Source organism: Clinocottus analis, unplaced genomic scaffold (genome assembly GCF_023055335.1).
Source record: "Clinocottus analis isolate CAN_PGR_092001 unplaced genomic scaffold, fCliAna1.0.p SCAF_26, whole genome shotgun sequence".
In the NCBI taxonomy this organism is placed as follows: Eukaryota; Metazoa; Chordata; class Actinopteri; order Perciformes; family Cottidae; genus Clinocottus; species Clinocottus analis.
The window spans coordinates 3150033-3168228 of NW_027175998.1; the positions used below are offsets into that span (position 1 = coordinate 3150033).

At 50.4% G+C, this 18196-nt stretch overlaps 1 protein-coding gene across 1 annotated transcript; it reads left to right on the forward strand.

Moving 5' to 3' along the window:
- The first annotated feature begins 77 nt into the window (after positions 1-77).
- polq (polymerase (DNA directed), theta) lies at positions 78-18152 on the forward strand. Its single transcript, XM_068592068.1, has 36 exons — positions 78-423; positions 569-671; positions 780-1102; positions 1191-1432; positions 2239-2415; positions 2506-2636; positions 2735-2891; positions 2967-3078; positions 3196-3397; positions 3489-3630; positions 3718-3864; positions 3954-4166; positions 4329-4471; positions 4668-4857; positions 5406-5548; positions 5649-5842; positions 6539-6663; positions 7594-7837; positions 8453-9105; positions 9622-10457; positions 10552-12052; positions 12147-12287; positions 12357-12580; positions 12795-13002; positions 13091-13284; positions 13377-13508; positions 14281-14455; positions 14538-14661; positions 15502-15590; positions 15688-15770; positions 15862-15963; positions 16036-16147; positions 16236-16360; positions 16468-16603; positions 17253-17359; positions 17455-18152. The coding sequence occupies exons 1-36, from the start codon at positions 353-355 to the stop codon at positions 17566-17568; spliced, it is 8115 nt and encodes a 2704-aa protein (XP_068448169.1). The 5' UTR covers positions 78-352; the 3' UTR covers positions 17569-18152.
- Positions 18153-18196: the final 44 nt, after the last annotated feature.

An 18196-nucleotide genomic window follows, 5' to 3' on the forward strand; every position in this document is an offset into this window, starting at 1 on the left:
GCAGCGCGCTGGTACTTCATGGGAACCTTAACACGCGAACATTGATTTCATTCCTCCGTCGGACTGTTTTTGGTGGAGCACCGGGGCGGTTCTCTGGCGGACTTTTTGATTTTCCCCACTAGTTGAACGCTCGGGTCGAGAGCCCATCAGGAGGTGAATGTGTTGTTGATACCTCGCAACCAAAATAATGAATTCCACGCGGACGTTTGTTTTCGCCTCACCGCTTCCTTCCACGCGCACGCAAACGCTGTCAAATTGAGTTTGTGAACTCGCGTCACGGGTCAAACCGATGTGATGCCAATGAACGTCCACCTCGTCACCCGCATGACAGAAACAGGAGCGCTTCTTCAGCATGAGCACCTCGGGTCCCCCCCTGAAGAAGAAAAGCTACATGGGGCAGCACCAGATCAAGAAGAAACAATGGTGAGTTCACTGAATCACTAATGTCAACCGATTTAGAACAAGCATGACCAAACTCCTCCCGTTCCTCAGAGACACCCCTCTAATCTATAAATGAACCTTAGTCTTACCTGTGGGGAACCCACTTTTTGTGTGTGTCTGCGCACAGTTTCCAAGCTCCTGATGAGCCAGCAGACAAGTGCAGACTGTTGCAGAAAACCCAGCACATATCAGGCAAAACCAACAGGAACAAGGACCTTAGAAGCCTAGGGGTAAGTGGGAAAATTTGAGCGAGAGATGTTCTCCTACTCTTATTATCACCTCTGATTCTCCTCCACATCCACCTGGATCCCAAATGACGTGTTAATCCCCAATTTCAGGATGGAGACGCGGTGTGTCCACCGGGCGATGATGTGCACCCAATGGCGACAAACACGGGTGCGCGGAGAGGGTCGGGGTCATCGGCCGTCCTTGAAGGAGCCCCCCGCGCCCGGGGTAGCGGTGGCGATTGTGAGCGACCAGGGTGGCGAGCCGACTGCAAGGACCTCGCACAGAGGCTTCTCTTCGGTGAGGACTCTGGGGATGCAGATCGAGTTCGGAAGGGCCCGGAGAACGTCCAGCCGCCGCCACCGGCTTCCTCCGGCATCGATGCGCTATCCTGTCAGGAGATGAAAAACGGTCTCCAAGTAGGCGGCTCCAACAAGTGAGTCTATAACTTCCACATTATGCCCTGGTTTTTATTCTGTAACTGTTGACAAAATGTTTTTTTCTTACTTTGCGCGTCTCAGAAGGCGGATGCTTCCACCTGGACGAAAAAGCTCTCCGCGTGGCGCTGACAAACACGGGTCAAGCGCGAGTGCTGATCCACCTCTGGATGTATCCAGGGACTACGTCTTGTTCAGCCCCACCCGCCTCGCAGTCGCCACGAAGAGGGCCAGACTCCAGCCGTCGCTCCAGAACCAGTCCGCCTCCGTGCTCGCGGTCCCCAGCGGTTTAGACCTGAGTGCTCTCAGCGGCACTCTGCCTCAGCAAGGTGAAGGCCATTTGTGAAAACGTTCTCCAAGGTCCATACTTTCTGCGGTTGTTCTTGGTTTTGGGTGCCGTTGACCCCTTTGACACCTCGTCATGGCCCCAATGGACCTGCTCCAAAAATGAGCTGCTTGGCCCTCATGAAGTCTCCTTCTTCCTCCCACACTGTGCTGTACTCCTTTTTACATTCAAAGCTTCTATTGAGGTTTTTATTAATGAAGCTTTGATTGTCTGTTGTCATATGGGATGTCATCAACCTTCAGAAAATGGGGGACAGTCATATTTTCAGTTATTGTGGTTATATTAATGTAATTTATGCTGGCTACTTTTACGTTTTTTATCTTACTTGCTGTTTTTGAAAGGCTAAATGCCAACAATTATGTATTGAAGCCGAGTAGTTTGCTAAATAAGAACGTGTTGTGCATGATTTAGATTTATCTTACAGATTAATGCAAAGATGAGGAACACCACGTGGGCCATACATTTGATTCGATAATTCATAACAACATGTCATGAGGGAATTTGCAACATATGAGCACAAAACTGAAACGGCAAAAGTTTTCAAATTCAACTTGATACAAGGAAAAAAAGTCTAGTGCAAGATTTGAAAGAAGGTATGCAGCTTATAACCTTGTATGACCATATCTTTTGCCTCGGTATGTATAAGTTACTGATTTACTCCCTAAAACAAGATTTCTCTTTCCCATATCAAATCCACTTTGCTGTGGATGTCACAGTACTGACTCCTCCCACCAGTTTGACTTGATATCGTGTGTAAGGAAGGTTCTTTTTTTATTATTTCTCCTGTAGGCATTGCCTTGTGTGCTCCCACGGGGCAAGCCGACAAGCTGCTGCTGTGCAACTGGGGCTTACCAACACCCATCCTGGAGCGCTACCGCAAACACGGCGTGACTCGCATGTTCGAATGGCAGGCCCAGTGCCTCGCTGTGGGACAGGTGCTGCAGGGAGGTAACCTGGTGTACGCGGGTAAGGAGCCCAAACGCCTCTCTACGAAGCGATTTCCCCGAGTCGGTCGCTGTTTTGGCCTTTTTTTTTAAGAAGTCCTTCTTTTTTCAGCCCCCACGAGTGCTGGAAAAACTCTGGTGTCGGAGCTGCTGATGTTGAAGCGTGTCTTGGAGACCAGAAGAAAAGCCCTCTTCATCCTGCCGTTTGTCTCCGTGGCCAAAGAGAAGATGCATTACCTTCGGGTGAGGCAAAGCAGTACATGCGCCTTGTTCTCGGCTGGTGTTGTCCGTCTGAGTACGTGTCTCAGAGTGTAACCGACGTGTGTCTGTGAACCCTGCAGAGTGTTTTTGAAGAGGCAGGCGTTCGCGTGGAGGGATACATGGGCAGCACCTCGGCCGCTGGAGGGTTCACAGCGCTGGATGTGGCTGTGTGCACCATAGAAAAAGCCAATTCTCTCATTAACCGACTCATTGAGGAGGACAGCATGGGCCTACTAGGTAACACACGGGGGATAACGATTGTTTTTCCTTGACCGTTGGAACCGAGAGTTTGAGATTTGTTTGTACTTCTAGGTATGGTGGTGGTGGATGAGTTGCATATGGTTGGTGATTCGGGAAGAGGATACCTACTCGAACTGCTCTTAACCAAAATCCGCTACATTGCGCAGAAGCAGAACTCCACTGGGTTCGTGTCCGTTTGTCTTTTTATTTTGCGTAACAGCTTGTGTTGTTTTGAAAATCCTGTCCTACTATTACACGTGTCAAGAAGTCTGCTCCTGCAACAACCTCTACCTTTATGCAGATCTCCCACCGAGGGCGTACAGATCATTGGTATGAGCGCCACCTTGCCCAACCTCGCCCTTCTGGCCAGCTGGTTGGGTGCAGAGCTTTACCAGACGGACTACAGGCCCGTGCCCCTGCATGAGCACCTCAAGGTGGGCTGCGACATCTACGACAAGAGCCTGGCTGTGGTCCGGCGGTTCACTCCGGCGCTCCAAGTCAAGGTACCTGAGAGAGTGAAAAGGTCGTCCAATGTGCGTGTTTGAGTGATTCAATCGTGTGTGCCGCGCGTGATCCATGCGGTGACTTTCATAGGGCGACGATGACCACATCGTGAGCCTGTGCTATGAGACCGTGAGGGAGGGCCGCTCTGTGCTGCTGTTCTGCCCCTCGAAGAACTGGTGCGAGAAGCTGGTAGACGGCATCGCCAGAGAATTCCACAACCTCGGACCTACCGGTACGTAATCTTTTTTTTGTTTTAGGTTTTTGCACACACTCCATTTCAACAGGGGGATTGCTGTCGATTCTGACCTCGTCCTTTCAGACCGTCAGGGCGAAGCTGAGCCGAAGCCGGTGTCTCTGGATCGGGACGGACTCGTGGACGTCGTTGCCCAGTTGAGACGAACTCCAGCTGGTTTGGACCCCATCCTCAAGCGAACTGTGCCTTGGGCGGTGGCCTTCCACCACGCCGGTGAACACACTCGCACAACTCTGGCAACCTGAATGGTTCTTTTTTTTCTATTTCTTCTGTGGGCAATAAGATGAAGTTCCTCCCTGCAGGTTTGACATTTGACGAGCGCGACGTGTTGGAGGGAGCTTTTCGTCAGGGCACCGTCAGAGTCCTGGCCGCCACCTCGACCCTCTCATCGGGGGTTAATCTCCCGGCTCGCAGGGTCATCATTCGAACCCCTACCTTCAATGGACACCTGTTGGACCCGCTTACGTACAAACAGATGGCAGGGCGAGCGGGGAGAAAAGGAGTGGACACTATAGGTATGGAGGGAAGGAGTTGGCAAAGCGTTTGGTGTTGTATGGTCAGTCTTATTCCAGTTGCTTGGAAACAAAACTTGATCAACGGTCTTCTGTGATGATACTCGAGCACATTTAAACATCTCTTTTTTTGGCCTCAAGTCATTTCGTTCGCCCTCTTCTCAGGTGAGAGTGTGCTGGTGTGTAAGGAGACGGAGCGTCAGAAAGGTATTAGTCTCCTTAAGGGGGCTCTTCAGCCAATCAGCAGCTGCCTGGTGAGAAGGGAGGGAGAAGGCGTCACCACCAGCATGCTGCGAGCCATCCTGGAGGTATGGCCGATATCAGAACCCACTTGGCACCCGTTGAAAGGACTTCCAGTCCGTGAATAGATCATGTTTTAAGTCCCTCATTAATAATAAATTAATAGTGCATAATAATCTCTTTTTATGGAAGCTTTCTATGGAAAGTCAGATTAGTTTACATCCTTTTTTCTTTACTCTTAATTTGAATCATCCCAACATGCAGATCATTGTCGGAGGGGTAGCCAGCACTCCACAGGACGTGCGGTCATATGCTTCGTGCTCGCTGCTGGCTGCCAGCATGAAATGTGATGGCAAAAAAGAGTCAAGTGAAGACACCAACAAAGGAGCTATTGAGGCCTGTGTTGAATGGCTGATGGAGAACGAATTTATCAGTATCCAGAAGGACGGACAAGGTACTTACTGCCCCCGGGTGTTGCTGTCATGACGTACGATGAAAGTGGATTTGAACCGCTGCGACAAAAGTGTTCTTACTTAAATTGTCCTTTTATTGAAAAAAGTGAGGTTTTTTGAGCAGATGGAAGTGCGTTTTCAATACTGTATCCATGGAGAAATACAATCAGACACGATGCCTTTTTAATTATGTCAAACTATACAATATAGAGACCGCTTTACAATTTGAAACATAAACATTTTAACCGTGTCCACGTTGTGAAAGACGTCCGCTGACAGGAAGTAAAACTTGGACCCAAGCTTTTGCCGAACGACACGATTCCATTGACTCAGACTGAGGGTTCATGAAGTTTTATTCAGACACAGTATGAGATAAAAAAAATTTAATTTTTTTTTTTTAACATGTTCTGGTAGAAACTCAAAGTACGGACCTGAAAATGAGCATGATATGTCTCCTTTAATTCAGATTGGTTGAAGTATCCAAGTTGGATTATAATACAAACCTCCGTTTTCAATAACTGTTGTGCGTCCCTTTGTCTTTCATATCCAGAGGAGCGGTACCGTCCCACTCAACTCGGCGCTGCCACCCTTTCCTCGTCCCTCTCTCCTCCCGAGGCTTTGGGAATATTTGCAGATCTCCAGCGCGCCATGAAGGGCTTTGTGCTGGAAAATGACTTGCACATTCTTTATCTGGTACACAGACGCACACATCTTGCATGATTGTTTTGTTTAACAAAGTTTCTGTCATCTGTAATCCCCAGTATTTCCATTTCTACGTGCAAATCCCCCTCAGATCACCCCGTTGTACGCAGAGTGGACCACCATAGACTGGTACCAGTTCTTCTGTCTGTGGGAACAGCTGTCGTCGTCGATGACGAGAGTCGCGGAGCTGGTGGGCGTCCAGGAAGGATTCCTCGCGAGATCCGTCGGCGGCAAAATCGTCGCCAAAACGGAGAAGCAGCGCAGACAGATGGCCATTCACAAACGGTAATGCACATATTTGTCATTTCCGCTTCATTCACATCATAGCATTGGCAACAAATAGTCCCCCCTGTGTGGTTTTCTGTTCATAAAGGAACCTGAAATATGAAAATTGTAATTGTTAACTTGTAACAACATGCGGCTTGGGATTTTTTTTTAACCTAATTTGCTTTTAAATTAAATTGAATTAAAGTCACAGTTACACACTGTTTGCTGGTAGGAGGAGCATAATTAAGTGATCAATAAAGCCTTTGTGAAGCGTATAATGTTCCGTTTTGGTGGGATGTAATAACCAGCTACTATTTTTTCTTCATGATTTATGGTTCCTTTTTTTGCGCACTGATTCCCAAAAGTTGTGACTATTTGGATAACACCGACGCATGACCTTTTTTCTCCTTATCATCAGAGTTTGATAGTTTTAAAAAGGTCAAATAGCAATACAATGTCATACATTGTCTTTATTCTTGTTCTCTAATTTCATAAATACAACATACTATAGTTTTTTTGTATAAATTATATGACTATATTTAAAACTTGATAAACTGTGATATCAAGAATGTTTTGCGGCTCCAGAAACATTTTTTTGGGGTGGAAAAAGAGGCAAAATGGATCTTTGTTGTTTGGCTCCCCTGAGAGCCAAACAACAAATCCAATTTTGAGAAATGCTTTTGTTCACATGGCATTCTTGTCCTCTCCTCCCAGGTTTTTCACCACCCTGGTGCTCCAGGATCTGGTGAACGAGGTGCCTCTGGGAACGGTGGCCTCCAAATACAACTGCAATCGTGGGCAGCTGCAGTCCCTCCAGCAGTCTGCTTCGACATACGCAGGTACGAGGCGAGGAGTGTTTCTGAGCGTCTCCGGGGACGCGTTGAACACCGACTCCGACCTCCACACCAGACTTTACATTAAAAGGGGAGTGCGGTAACTTGATGCGCTCCAGACTGGGCGGATGCACAGCATGTAAAGTGCTCACACTTCCATCATTAAGTTACTTTGAGAGGGTTCATGAGGTCCGGATGCGTTTCAGACTCGTAGGGTGTGTTCTTAAACGTTTTTTTTTTTTGTGGGTGTGAGTATATGTCTTACTAATTATGGTGTTTATTATCAGTGTAAATGCAGAAGGGAACCCAAAGGAAACTAGAACCAAATAGCAACACAGTGCCTCTAAATCAGTGGTTCTCAAACTGTGGGGCGCGACCCTCTAGTGGGGCGCGGTGGTATTACAGCTGGGGCGCGGGGAGAGATGCAGATTCTTAAAAATTCTTCTTCAAGAATCCTTTATTAATCCCACAGTGGGGGAATTATTCTCTGCATTTTGCCCATCATCCTTAGTAATTAGGAGCTTTGTGCTGCTGTGAAGTTTTGGGGCTTCAGTGTCTTGCTCAAGGACACTTCAACATGAAACTATGGGGAGAAAACAGGGATCCAACCGGCTTCCTTGGTCATCTTTTTGCCAAATATGAAGGTTTTTTTTGCACATATATAACTTTATTTGCATTGTTTTAACAATGTGATTGCACATGTTATTAGTTTTTGTCAGATGGAGCAATCTGGTTTACTTGAAAGTGATTTCAATTTTCTTTAATCTATTAATTCAAAAAGCACGGACCAGTTGAACCATTATGTTCCAATGTTGTTGGGGCGGTGGGGCCCGAACATTTCGCTTCATCTAATGTGGGGCGTGACAGAAAAAGTTTGAGAACCGGTGCTCTAAATCCCGGACACAACCCCGTCTGGTCTCGCTGCCGCCCCTTCAGGTATGGTGACGGTGTTCTGCAAGCGTCTGGGCTGGCACAACATGGAGCTGCTGCTTTCCCAGTACCAGACCAGGCTGAGCTTCGGAGTCCAGAGGGAGCTGGTGGACCTCGTCCGGGTCTACCTGCTGAACGCGACGCGGGCCAGAGCGCTATACGCACAGGGCCTCTGCACTGTCGCCGAGCTAGCCCGGGCTACTGTGACTGATGTGGAGAAAGCCCTGAGGAACGCTGTGCCGTTCAAGAGGTGTGTGTGTGTGTGTGTGTGTGTGTGTGTGTGTGTGTGTGTGTGTGTGTGTAACACACACACAGAATAACACTCTAAGCACTTATATCACGTACAACCCATATGTCTTAAATAAGGAATGGATTTTGTCTAGAGTTTTTCAAACTAATATTCAATGCGTTCTAGTGTTACTGATTTGATTAATTACATTACTTGAATATTATAACATCTCTATATACAGTATATATATATATATATTTATTTTCAGTTATCTATTTATCTAAAAATATAAATATTATATATTCATTTTTAAGTAATGTAATTAGTACGTTTGTGATATTTGTTCAAAACATATCAAATCATTTAAAAACTTTTTAAAAAGTGTTGTCATTGACCAGGATGTGTATGTGGTTTGGAGTGTGTGTTACTCTTCACAATGTGAGTATGAAAAATATACCTTTTTTATTTAGAAAAAAGTATAAGGAGATTGACGCAGGTACATTCCTATAAATTCCTCTTAAACTCGAAGCATGCATAAAGTTTATGCCACTGTAGCATTAGCACACTAGGCCATAATCTCCCCTGAAACGCAACTCCAGACATGAAGCCAATGATGCACTTGTCTGTCTTTCTCAGCTCAAAGCGCGCAGTGGACGAGAGCGAGATGGAGGCGGCCGAGCGACGGAGCCTCCGCTGCGTCTGGGTCACCGGCGACCAGGCCCTGACGGAGCAGGAGGCCGCCGTCGAGATCGTGTCCGAGGCGAGGCTCCTCCTCCAAGAAGACCTGGCCGAGTTGGGAGTTCGGTGGGACCCGGCGACTCTTCCGCCGGGGACTCCTGATGCGAACAGCCCCGACAGTTCAGACACCTCATCAGCGTCACATCTCAGCTCGCAGGAAGCACGGGGCGGCAGCAAAGACGATCACCAGGAAGGAGACGGGGCCGAGGAAAGCGAGGGCAGAGATACTGACGGACATGAGGAGGGCGAGGGGGAGGAGAATGAGGAAGAAGATAGACCTAAGGAAGGGATGTCTGAAAGGAAAATGGAGAAAGCAGAAGGAGACGCCAACAGACACCGAGGGAACTCCAGAAAGGGAGATGGGATGGAGCCAGAAATCAGACAAATGGGAAGTGTAGTGCAAGTGGAGAGAAGCAAAGAAATAAAACACCAAAATACAAGATCATTAATGGCATATGACTCAGAAGTGCCAGATGAAAAAAGAGAAAAGCATGCAAGGCGCGAGAAAGCGGAGACGAAAGAAGGGGAGACGAGTAAAGGGGTCGGACCGGGTACGAGTACAGGGGTCGGACTGGGGACAGGCCAAAGGGTTGGACCGGGTAAGAGTACAGGGGTCGGACCGGGTAAGAGTACAGGGGTCGGACCGGGTAAGAGTACAGGGGTCGGACCGGGTTCGAGTACAGGGGTCGGACCGGGTACGAGTACAGGGGTCGCACCGGGTACGAGTACAGGGGTTGGAACAGGGACAGGCAAAGGGGTCGGACCGGGGTCGAGCAAAGGGGTCGGACCGGATAAGAGTACAGGGGTCGCACCGGGTACGAGTACAGGGGTTGGAACAGGGACAGGCAAAGGGGTCGGACCGGGGTCGAGCAAAGGGGTCGGACCGGATAAGAGTACAGGGGTCGGACCAGGGACGAGCAAAGGGGTCGGACCGGATAAGAGTACAGGGGTCGGACCAGCGACGAGCAAAGGGGTCGGACCGGATAAGAGTACAGGGGTCGGACCAGGTACGAGCAAAGGGGTCGGACCAGGTACGAGCAAAGGGGTCGGACCAGGTACGAGCAAAGGGGTCGGACCGGAGACTCGCCGGGCAAATCCACCTGTTCCTGAACGGAGCTTGACACAGGAGTTGGCCGAGATCGTGTCCAGCCCCCTGTTTCCACCAATGGCGTGTCCCCAGCCCTCTCCTCCCCCAAGGCCTCCGCCCCGCTTTCGAGCTCCGTCATCCCGAGCAGAAGAAGAACGCAGAGCTCCTGCGGGGACATCGGACGTAGCTGGTGCCACAGGGGTCGCCCAGTCACCTGTGCAACCGGGAAGGCTGAAGCACTCGAGAGCCTTAAGCAAAGTCCTCCACTCCATACAAACTGAGAAAAGCCTACAGGATCACGTCGAGCCCTCGGCGGTTCCCTCCGTCCACAATCCAGCACCTGCAGGCCGGGTGCCTTTAACCGTCCATGCTCCTGAAGAAACCCCTCCCGGTGTTTCCGCGCCCACAGATGCAGATCTGTTACCCGCCACTCCCGCCTCCGTACCATTGTTCTCGCCCGAGGCGAAGCGACGGAGGATGGACGCCGGAGGGGCCGATAAGTTCTCGTCTCCCGAGCTGTATGCGGGGGAAGAAGAGGAAGAAGAAGAAGAAGCAGAGGGATGTTTTATAAGGGCAGGAGAGAGTTTCGGCGACAGCTTTGAATTGGACACCCAGACGGAGAGACTCCTCGTTCAGCAGACATGCCAACGCAGAGATGCGGTCAACCCGTCGGTGGAAACAGAGAAGAACGGAGAGGAGGGAATGGTGGACGCAGCTGTAGAGAAGGACACGCATGAGGGAAGTAAGGCCTGTCCCAGATTCAATATTTCTCTCACAGACAGCCAGATGGAGCTCATCCTCGACACCAGCCACCCGGTGAGTAACCAGAATCCTCCGTTGTGGTCTGATTCTAAACATTTGTTCAAACAGTTTGCCTCTTTTAAAGTCAAAATGTTTTTTGTTTTTTTAGATTTCTCTAGGTCCAGGTGGGGATAACGTAGTTAAGGGTGGTGACGAGGATGCCGACCCGGCTGCCTCAGAGAGCGTCAACAGAAGCAGCAGCTTCCTGTTTGACAGCCTGTATGAGAGCCCGCCATGGCTCCCCGGCCAATCGGACGAGGGGGAAAGGGAGGAGGAGGAGCCTGTCGGCCGGGAGGTCGGAGGCCCTCTCCCGTCGACCCAGGAGCGAAGGCGCAGTGAGCTCCTCGCCAACCAGGAGGCGGAGAAGCAGGAGGCCGTCCAGTGGGGTGAGTCCTCCTTCAACTTGTCCGAGTGGGGCGACTCGCTGCTGGTGGGCGAGCACTTCCTGGAGAGGCGGAGCTTGCTCAGACACGCAGAGAGAACTCGTGAAGAAGCTCAGCGGCCCCCCGGCGAGGAACAACCCAAACCCAGTCAGATGCAGCCACAACCCGCGACTACGAACACGACTCCAGGTGAGCACGACGAGGACGAAGCCGGCGAGAATCGAGACATCGCGAACCAGCACAGTAACGTTCAAAATGTCAGCGAACCGGGCGGGAGACAGGGAACGATGAATGAAGAGGGTGAACTCGGGAAGCAAGGAGAGACGGAAGAGGAAGTGAATGCTTTGCTGTCAGTAAATGCAATATTAACAGTCCAGAACGCAGCCGAAAGCTCTTTTTATTGCAGCCCCGGGTTGCAAGACATCTTCGACCGCTGGCCTAGTATGTCTGACCAGCCCAGCCTGAACAGCACCACGGGCCCTGGTGCCTGCAAAACTACAGCAGACGTCCCAGATCGACCTCCGCCCTTGATGCCGGTGGACGGAGATGGGGCGAGGTCGGACGAGCAGGCAGGCGCAGGCGCAGGCGAGGACCAACGTGACCTCCAGACCGTAACGGAGAGACTCAGCTCCGCTGGCGACCTCATACCCCCGACTCAGGAAACTCCACCCGTCACCCCCAGAGTAAAACTGACCACCTCGTCCGTTCAGTCGCCTCTCGTCGCTCAGCCTCTCGACCGCTCGACTCCCTCGGCCCTCGTCTGGACGGCGCCGATCGCGAAGTGCCCCGGATCTCGCCCGGGACACGGCGGTCCTCCGTCAGAAGCCGCCGCTCACGCCAAGCGGGCGGATTCCACGTCGGCTCGCAGCCGCGAACGCCGGCCCGCTTCCGAACCGAAACTGCCACCGCTGCCGTGCGCCGGCCACAGCCTCGGCTTCCCCGACGGCCGAGCCTCTCCGTCCTCCCGCCGGCGGGAGCTTCCCACCGATGCGGCGTCGCCCGGCGCCGAGGGAGTATTTTCTCTCCAGCCGGCCCAGGAGGCGTCGCTCCCGTCCAGCGGCTCGGGGACGTTCTCCATCATCGACGTGGCGAGCGACAGGCGCCTCTTCGACGCGTTCATCAAGGAGTGGAGGACAAAGGAGCGCTACTCTCTGGCCTTGGCCTGTGAAAAGAGGGAGCGCAGGCAGCAGCCGGAGGAGGAGCAAGTAGGAGGGAAACAGAAGAGAGGTAATAAACATGTAATGACACATTATAAGCAAAGCCTTTGCTGTATGCAGCCCCCCCCCCTCCCTCTCTCATGCCACATGTGGTTTCGGTGCAGAGTCTGCAGCTCACAAAAAGCTCAACGGGACCGACGGTTTTCCGGTAAGAGACAGCGATGGACTGGTGTTAATCGGGCTGTCTGTCTGCTGGGGGGCAAGAGACGCGTACTACATGTCTCTGCAGACGGAGCAGAGCAAAGGTACGGACACGTGCACGCAACACACAACACCACACCACATAAGCTCACTCCAAACCCAACCTTCGTCAGGTTTGAGCTCCAGTCTGGCCCCTCCCCCGCTGGACGACGACTTGCCAGTGAGCGAGAGGCTGCGGCAGGCGACAACCTGTCTGATGGGACCAGCGGCAGCCGCCACCGCCACCGTTGCAGCTCACGGAGGGGGCGTGGCTATCGTGTACGACATCATCGAGGTGTACAAGAGGCTGGTCCTGAGCTGCGGCGTCAGCTTGGAGGGAAACTGCGAGGATCCCAAGGTGAGAGAAATTCATTTTGAGCAAAGCGGCTGCTGCTGGCGTTCTCCCACATTTTTTTTTGGACTTTTCTACAAACATGTTTACCATCGGAATTATTTAAATGGCGTTCCCCCGATCAACACATAGGGGCGTTTAAAACCGAAATGGCCAAAATAAGTCAAGTTTTTGCCAGGAAAATGTCAGAAAACATGCCCCCCCACCCCTCCACCCGTAGGTGGCGTGCTGGCTGGTGGACCCCGGCAGCGAGGCGAGGACTCTGCCCAACATGGTGACCGTCTACTGTCCCGAAGAGTTGCCCCTGCTGGACGGACTTGGCAACGGACACGCCCACTGCCCGCGGGTCAGAGCGGCGACCAAGAGCGTGCTCGTGCACGCCGTCATGAAGCACCTCGCCGGCCTGCTGGAGAAGGACGGCATGCTGGGTAAAACAGACGTTCATAGGATATCACCAGCGGTGGTGGTGATGATGATGTTGATGGTGGTGGTGGTGGTTTGCGTTGCGTGTGTCAGGTGTGTTCCGTAGCGTGGAGATGCCCTCCCAGGCGTCCCTGGCGCTGTTGGAGTTGAACGGGTTCGGCTTCAGCGTCCGAGAGAGCGAACGGCAAAAACACGTGATGCAGGCCAAACTGGCGGCGCTGGAGTCCCGGGCGTACGACCTGGCGGGGCACAGCTTCTCCCTCACCAGCGTCGACGACACAGCGCAGGTACATCCGCATCTCCGCTTCCAAATCCCCCCGCCCCATCGCCCCGCCCAGGAGAAACAGCCAGATAAAAGTCGTACGCCTTGTGCCCGCAGGTGTTGTTCTTGGAGCTCCACCTGCCACCAAACGGCGATGTCGGCGGACCGAAAAGTAAGAAGACTCTCGGCTACACCAGGAGAGGAGCGGGCGGCCGAGTCCGGCTTGGCAAGCAGTTCAGCACCACCAAGGTAAAGCGCCCCCATAAGCGATTTTATCGCGATCGTATCGCGATAAAATCACGTATTGCGATATCGTAACGCACAAACGCATCACGATTCATAATGATGAACCCACACCTCACTGGAATCTGATGTGACGTATTTCATTAGAAGATTCTAACTCCTATCCATGTGATTGACAAACAGGACTCCGGCTGGCAGCCTTCAAGGCTCAAGCGTCTCCAACCTTTAGGCTTCATTACCACACAATAATGCACACGCATCAGGACACGGTGTTCTCTGCACAATGTTTTAAAGGTCGGCTTGAAAACCGAATGCTGATTTAAAAACGGATGAGATGTGGGAAGTGTTTTCTTTCTCTATTCATTCATTCGGCTTTGGCCGCGTGCCTCCACCCAAAACATTCTGCTCATGGGAAAACCCCCGTGTTATTGAATCCAACGTTATCACATTACTGTGTGTGCATGCATGTAGCTGGAAATATTTATTAAGTTTCCTCTGTAAGTTCCCTTGATACTGTTCGTGTTGCACAAACGTTCTTAGTCAAATGAGAAAAGACTCATTTTTCATACATATGAAGTATTTAATTTTCCTCTGGAATTCACCAAAATCGGCTTTTGTGGTCACTTCATCTGCATTCATTGCGACCCTATATCGTTGTTGTCGGGCTATGACATCGCCTGTAGCGGGAGAAAAGACTTTCAGGGGGTGAACACGAGGTCACGTTCGTGCGGTGAAGCGTTCGCTGTGTTTTCATCTGAGTCGCGATGACGTCCGGCAGGATGTCCTGGAGAAGCTCCGCCCCCTGCACCCGCTGCCGGCCGTTATCCTGGAGTGGAGGCGGATCACCAACGCCTTGACCAAAGTGGTGTTCCCCCTGCAGAGGGAGAAGCGATACCACGCCACACTGGCCATGGACAGAATACACCCCATTGCCCAGACGCACACAGCCACAGGTAACACACACAAACACACACACACACACACCTGTCTGTAATTCCCAGAGCATGCGTTGACGCCGCTCTTTCCGTTGTCCAGGTAGAGTGAGCTTCACGGAGCCCAACGTACAGAACGTCCCCAAAGACTTTGAGATTTCCATGCCCACGGTGGTGGGGGAGAGCCCGCCGTCACAAGATGGCCGCCGCGTGAGCGCCAGGTCAGAGTAAGTCAAGCCCAGAGTTCACTGCACCTGATGCGTTTAGTGTAAAACAACGATCGTTGGATTTGGTTATTTCTAACTTCATTGGATGAACTTTGTGTCGACTTCGGAGGTCCAAGTGGACAAAAGTGACACCAGAGTCCCCGAAGAAAACCGCTGAGTCAGCTGCAGCGGGGCTTAATGCACGGAGGTCATATAGCAGCTTACTGCAGACCAGTATGACGGACCAGTATGACATCTGAGACTGATTCAGGACCAGTTAAACAGGCCTCACAGGAAAAAAAAAAGTGTGTAGCCGTTCAAATATTTAATTATCTTGTATATTAACATTTTTTTGCAGTTAATGTTGTTTGTAAAAATAAGATTATCGCTAGATTATAACGTGAGTATAAAAGTTAAAGTTCATTTGTAGATTGTGCCGATTCGTCTGGATCTGAGGCTACGATGTGTTTACAGTCTCACTGTAATATTCATAATATATCATAATATAAGTTACATACACGTTGTATGATATATAAAGCTATCTATCAAGCTTTATTTGTATAGCACCCGTCATACAGGTTAATCTGAAAGTGCTTCACAGGTGATGGAACTCCAAGTTTAACAATTTGAGACCCTGCAGGCGAGACAATAAAATAAAAAAACTTGAATACCATTAATAGTAGTGTGAAGTGTGTAATAAAAACTGGATTAATACAATTTAATAAAATTATACAACTTAAATACAGTAAAAAAAAAAAGATAAATAAAATGCACAACTTAAACACAACAATAGAAGTGATCATTGAAATGATAATGTGTTCAAAATTGATTATTAAAATGAACCGTGCTGACTCCTCACAGGACGAAGAGACGCTCGGCGGCGCCTCCGGCTGCAGAACCCGGCCCGGCCTTCTCCGTCAGCATGAGACACGCCTTTGTGCCGTTTTCAGGTTGCTATGAATACATAAATATATCTACATATTGCATCACCTTTTCCCTGTTTCGGACTGCTGTGCCAGCTGCGTCTTTTTGCCTCTGCGCTTGCAGGCGGGACGATATTGGCGGCCGACTACTCTCAGCTGGAGCTGCGCGTGTTGGCCCACCTCTCCAAGGACCAGCGTCTTCTGCAGGTCCTGCGACTCGCCGGGGAACATCATCACGCGGCCGTCACCGGGTGAACTAAAAACTGTGTGTGTGTGTTTTTTTTTTGGCGTCCGCCAGGTGCTGAACGGAGGAGCCGACGTGTTTCGCTGCATCGCCGCCGAGTGGAAAAGCGTCGAGCGGGAGTCCGTGAACGACGCCCTCCGGCAACAGGCGAAGCAGGTGCAGCTGGGCGGGGCGAGGAGCGATGGCGCCGATGTCCCGTGCGAACACTCACCCCTTTGTCTCTTTCAGATTTGCTACGGCATTATCTACGGGATGGGAGCCAAGTCTTTGGGGGAGCAGATGGGGGTGGAGGAGGACGACGCGGCGTGCTACATCGAGAGTTTCAAGGCCAGATACAAAGGTGCTCGCCGCTGCTCTCGAGCATCTTTTGAAAAGGAAGTCGTGAATGTACAAAACAAAAATCATCCGTGTCCTGTCTCGTGTCTCAGGGATCAACGCTTTCCTTCGAGAAACCGTGAAGAAGTGTGTGAAGAACGGCTACGTCCAGACTCTGATGGGCCGCAGGAGATACCTGCCGGGCATCGCCAACCCCAACGCGCACGCCAAAGCACACGTAAGCACGCCGCGCGGTCATCTGACAAGCGATTATTATATTTTCTCCCCCATTCATTCATTCATTCGTTTATTCATTTCCGGTAACGTCTCGTTGCCCCCCCTCAGGCAGAGCGCCAGGCGGTGAACACAACGGTGCAGGGCTCGGCGGCGGACATTGTGAAACTCGCCACGGTGAACATCCAGAAACGACTGCGGGAAACGTTTCCCGCCGCTCCGCTCTCTCACCAGCACGCTCGCCCAGGTGACTTCCACTCGATTTGCTCTTTCCCCATCTCCCCTCCATACTGTGTGTATATTTTTTTTTAAAAAAGAAAAGTGTTTTAAATCAGCAGCCACCGGCTAGCAGAGGAAGAATGAATGAAAAAAAAAATAGGTCGTAAAAATGTTTTATTTTGAAAAATGACCGGATACATCCTTCTATAGGTAACCTCAGACGTAATCTGACAAGAGGTTACGTGATAGTTACCCTGAAAATTAAATTTACAAGTCCGTTTCAACTCTGTGGATTAAAATCAAGGCAAAAACATCCTGAAAACCCTGCCTTCATTTCCAACATCCTGTCTTTGTGAAGCGGGTTTTGATGAAGTTACAGAGTTCACATAAAGGTTTAAGTTACAGAGTAGAGTCAGTAGACCGGACATAAACAGCACACACGTCGGGGGGTCGTTGTCTCCCGTCACCCCGACATGGGACCGGCTCGTAGCAGAGAAACCAGCTCAGGGCTCCCACTAATTTGGCGTAGTGGTGAGTTGTATTTTTATGCACTTTATGCCGGTCGTATCATTTTATTACGTCGTATTTATCGGCCACACCGTGCAAATATCGCCTGACACGGAAAAAAAAGGTTGTGTAAATGACTTGTGATGCGTGACGGTGTCTCCGCTCCACAGCCGGCGGCCGCCGCGGGGTCGGGACGTCCCGACTCGGAGGGGCCTACTTTGTCCTGCAGCTGCACGACGAGCTCATCTACGAAACCACGGAGGAAGACCTCATACCGGTACCGACGGCTTTTAAGTCTCCTGCGAAGTCGCAACACACAAATCCTTTGAACGGATCGCGACGTCTCCGTGACTCTTTCGTCTCTCCCGTCAGGTCGCTCGGATAGTCAAGAGGGAGATGGAGTCGGCGGTGAAACTGTACGTGAAGCTGAAGGCCAAAGTCAAGGCGGGACCCAGCTGGGGCAACTTGCAGGACCTGGATATATAATGACTGATTGTTCAAAAGGGAAAGTTCACCCACCTCCCAGAATCTAAATACACATTGGGGACAAATAGTCCCGTTATATTGGATCGAAGGACAATATTTCTTAAGTTGAGAAATAGCACTAAGGAGGATACATTATAAAGTTATGATTTATTTTGGGGGTGCAGTGAACTGTCCCTTTTTTAAAAGTTCTGTAATATGTTATTACTATTGTACCACACAAAGTCTATTTTTTTAATTACTACATTAATGAAATGCATACATGAACTGTTGAATGTATTTATAAATATTTAGCATATACATAAAATAGACTTTTATATACAGATACCCCTAATACTGAGATTTTCATGCTCAATGATTATATATGTAATATAACACTTGAACTTGTTTCTCTATTTGGAAATCTCTGGCTGTGATTTAGTGGTCATTACGTTTCATGAAATGTAAATCTCACACGTCTAAAAGAAAATCAGAATAAGATTCAGTTTTCAGTGAGCAATGTCAAGGAGAAGCAGCACACCTGCTCCTCAGAAGCTGTGTGGGGAACGTTGAAGCCTTTGTTTTCTCCAATAAATCAGAAACCGTCATATCCAGCGTGGTGCATTCAGGACAAAAAGACGCGGAGGCAGCC

Excerpts from the sequence above, each read along its gene's own strand:
- polq (XM_068592068.1), top strand. The coding sequence starts at position 353 with ATGAGCACCTCGGGTCCCCCCCTGAAGAAGAAAAGCTACATGGGGCAG. Across the intron at positions 672-779 it reads AGGACCTTAGAAGCCTAGGG|GATGGAGACGCGGTGTGTCC; the intron begins GTAAGTGGGAAA and ends CCCCAATTTCAG. Across the intron at positions 14,456-14,537 it reads CCAGACGCACACAGCCACAG|GTAGAGTGAGCTTCACGGAG; the intron begins GTAACACACACA and ends TCCGTTGTCCAG.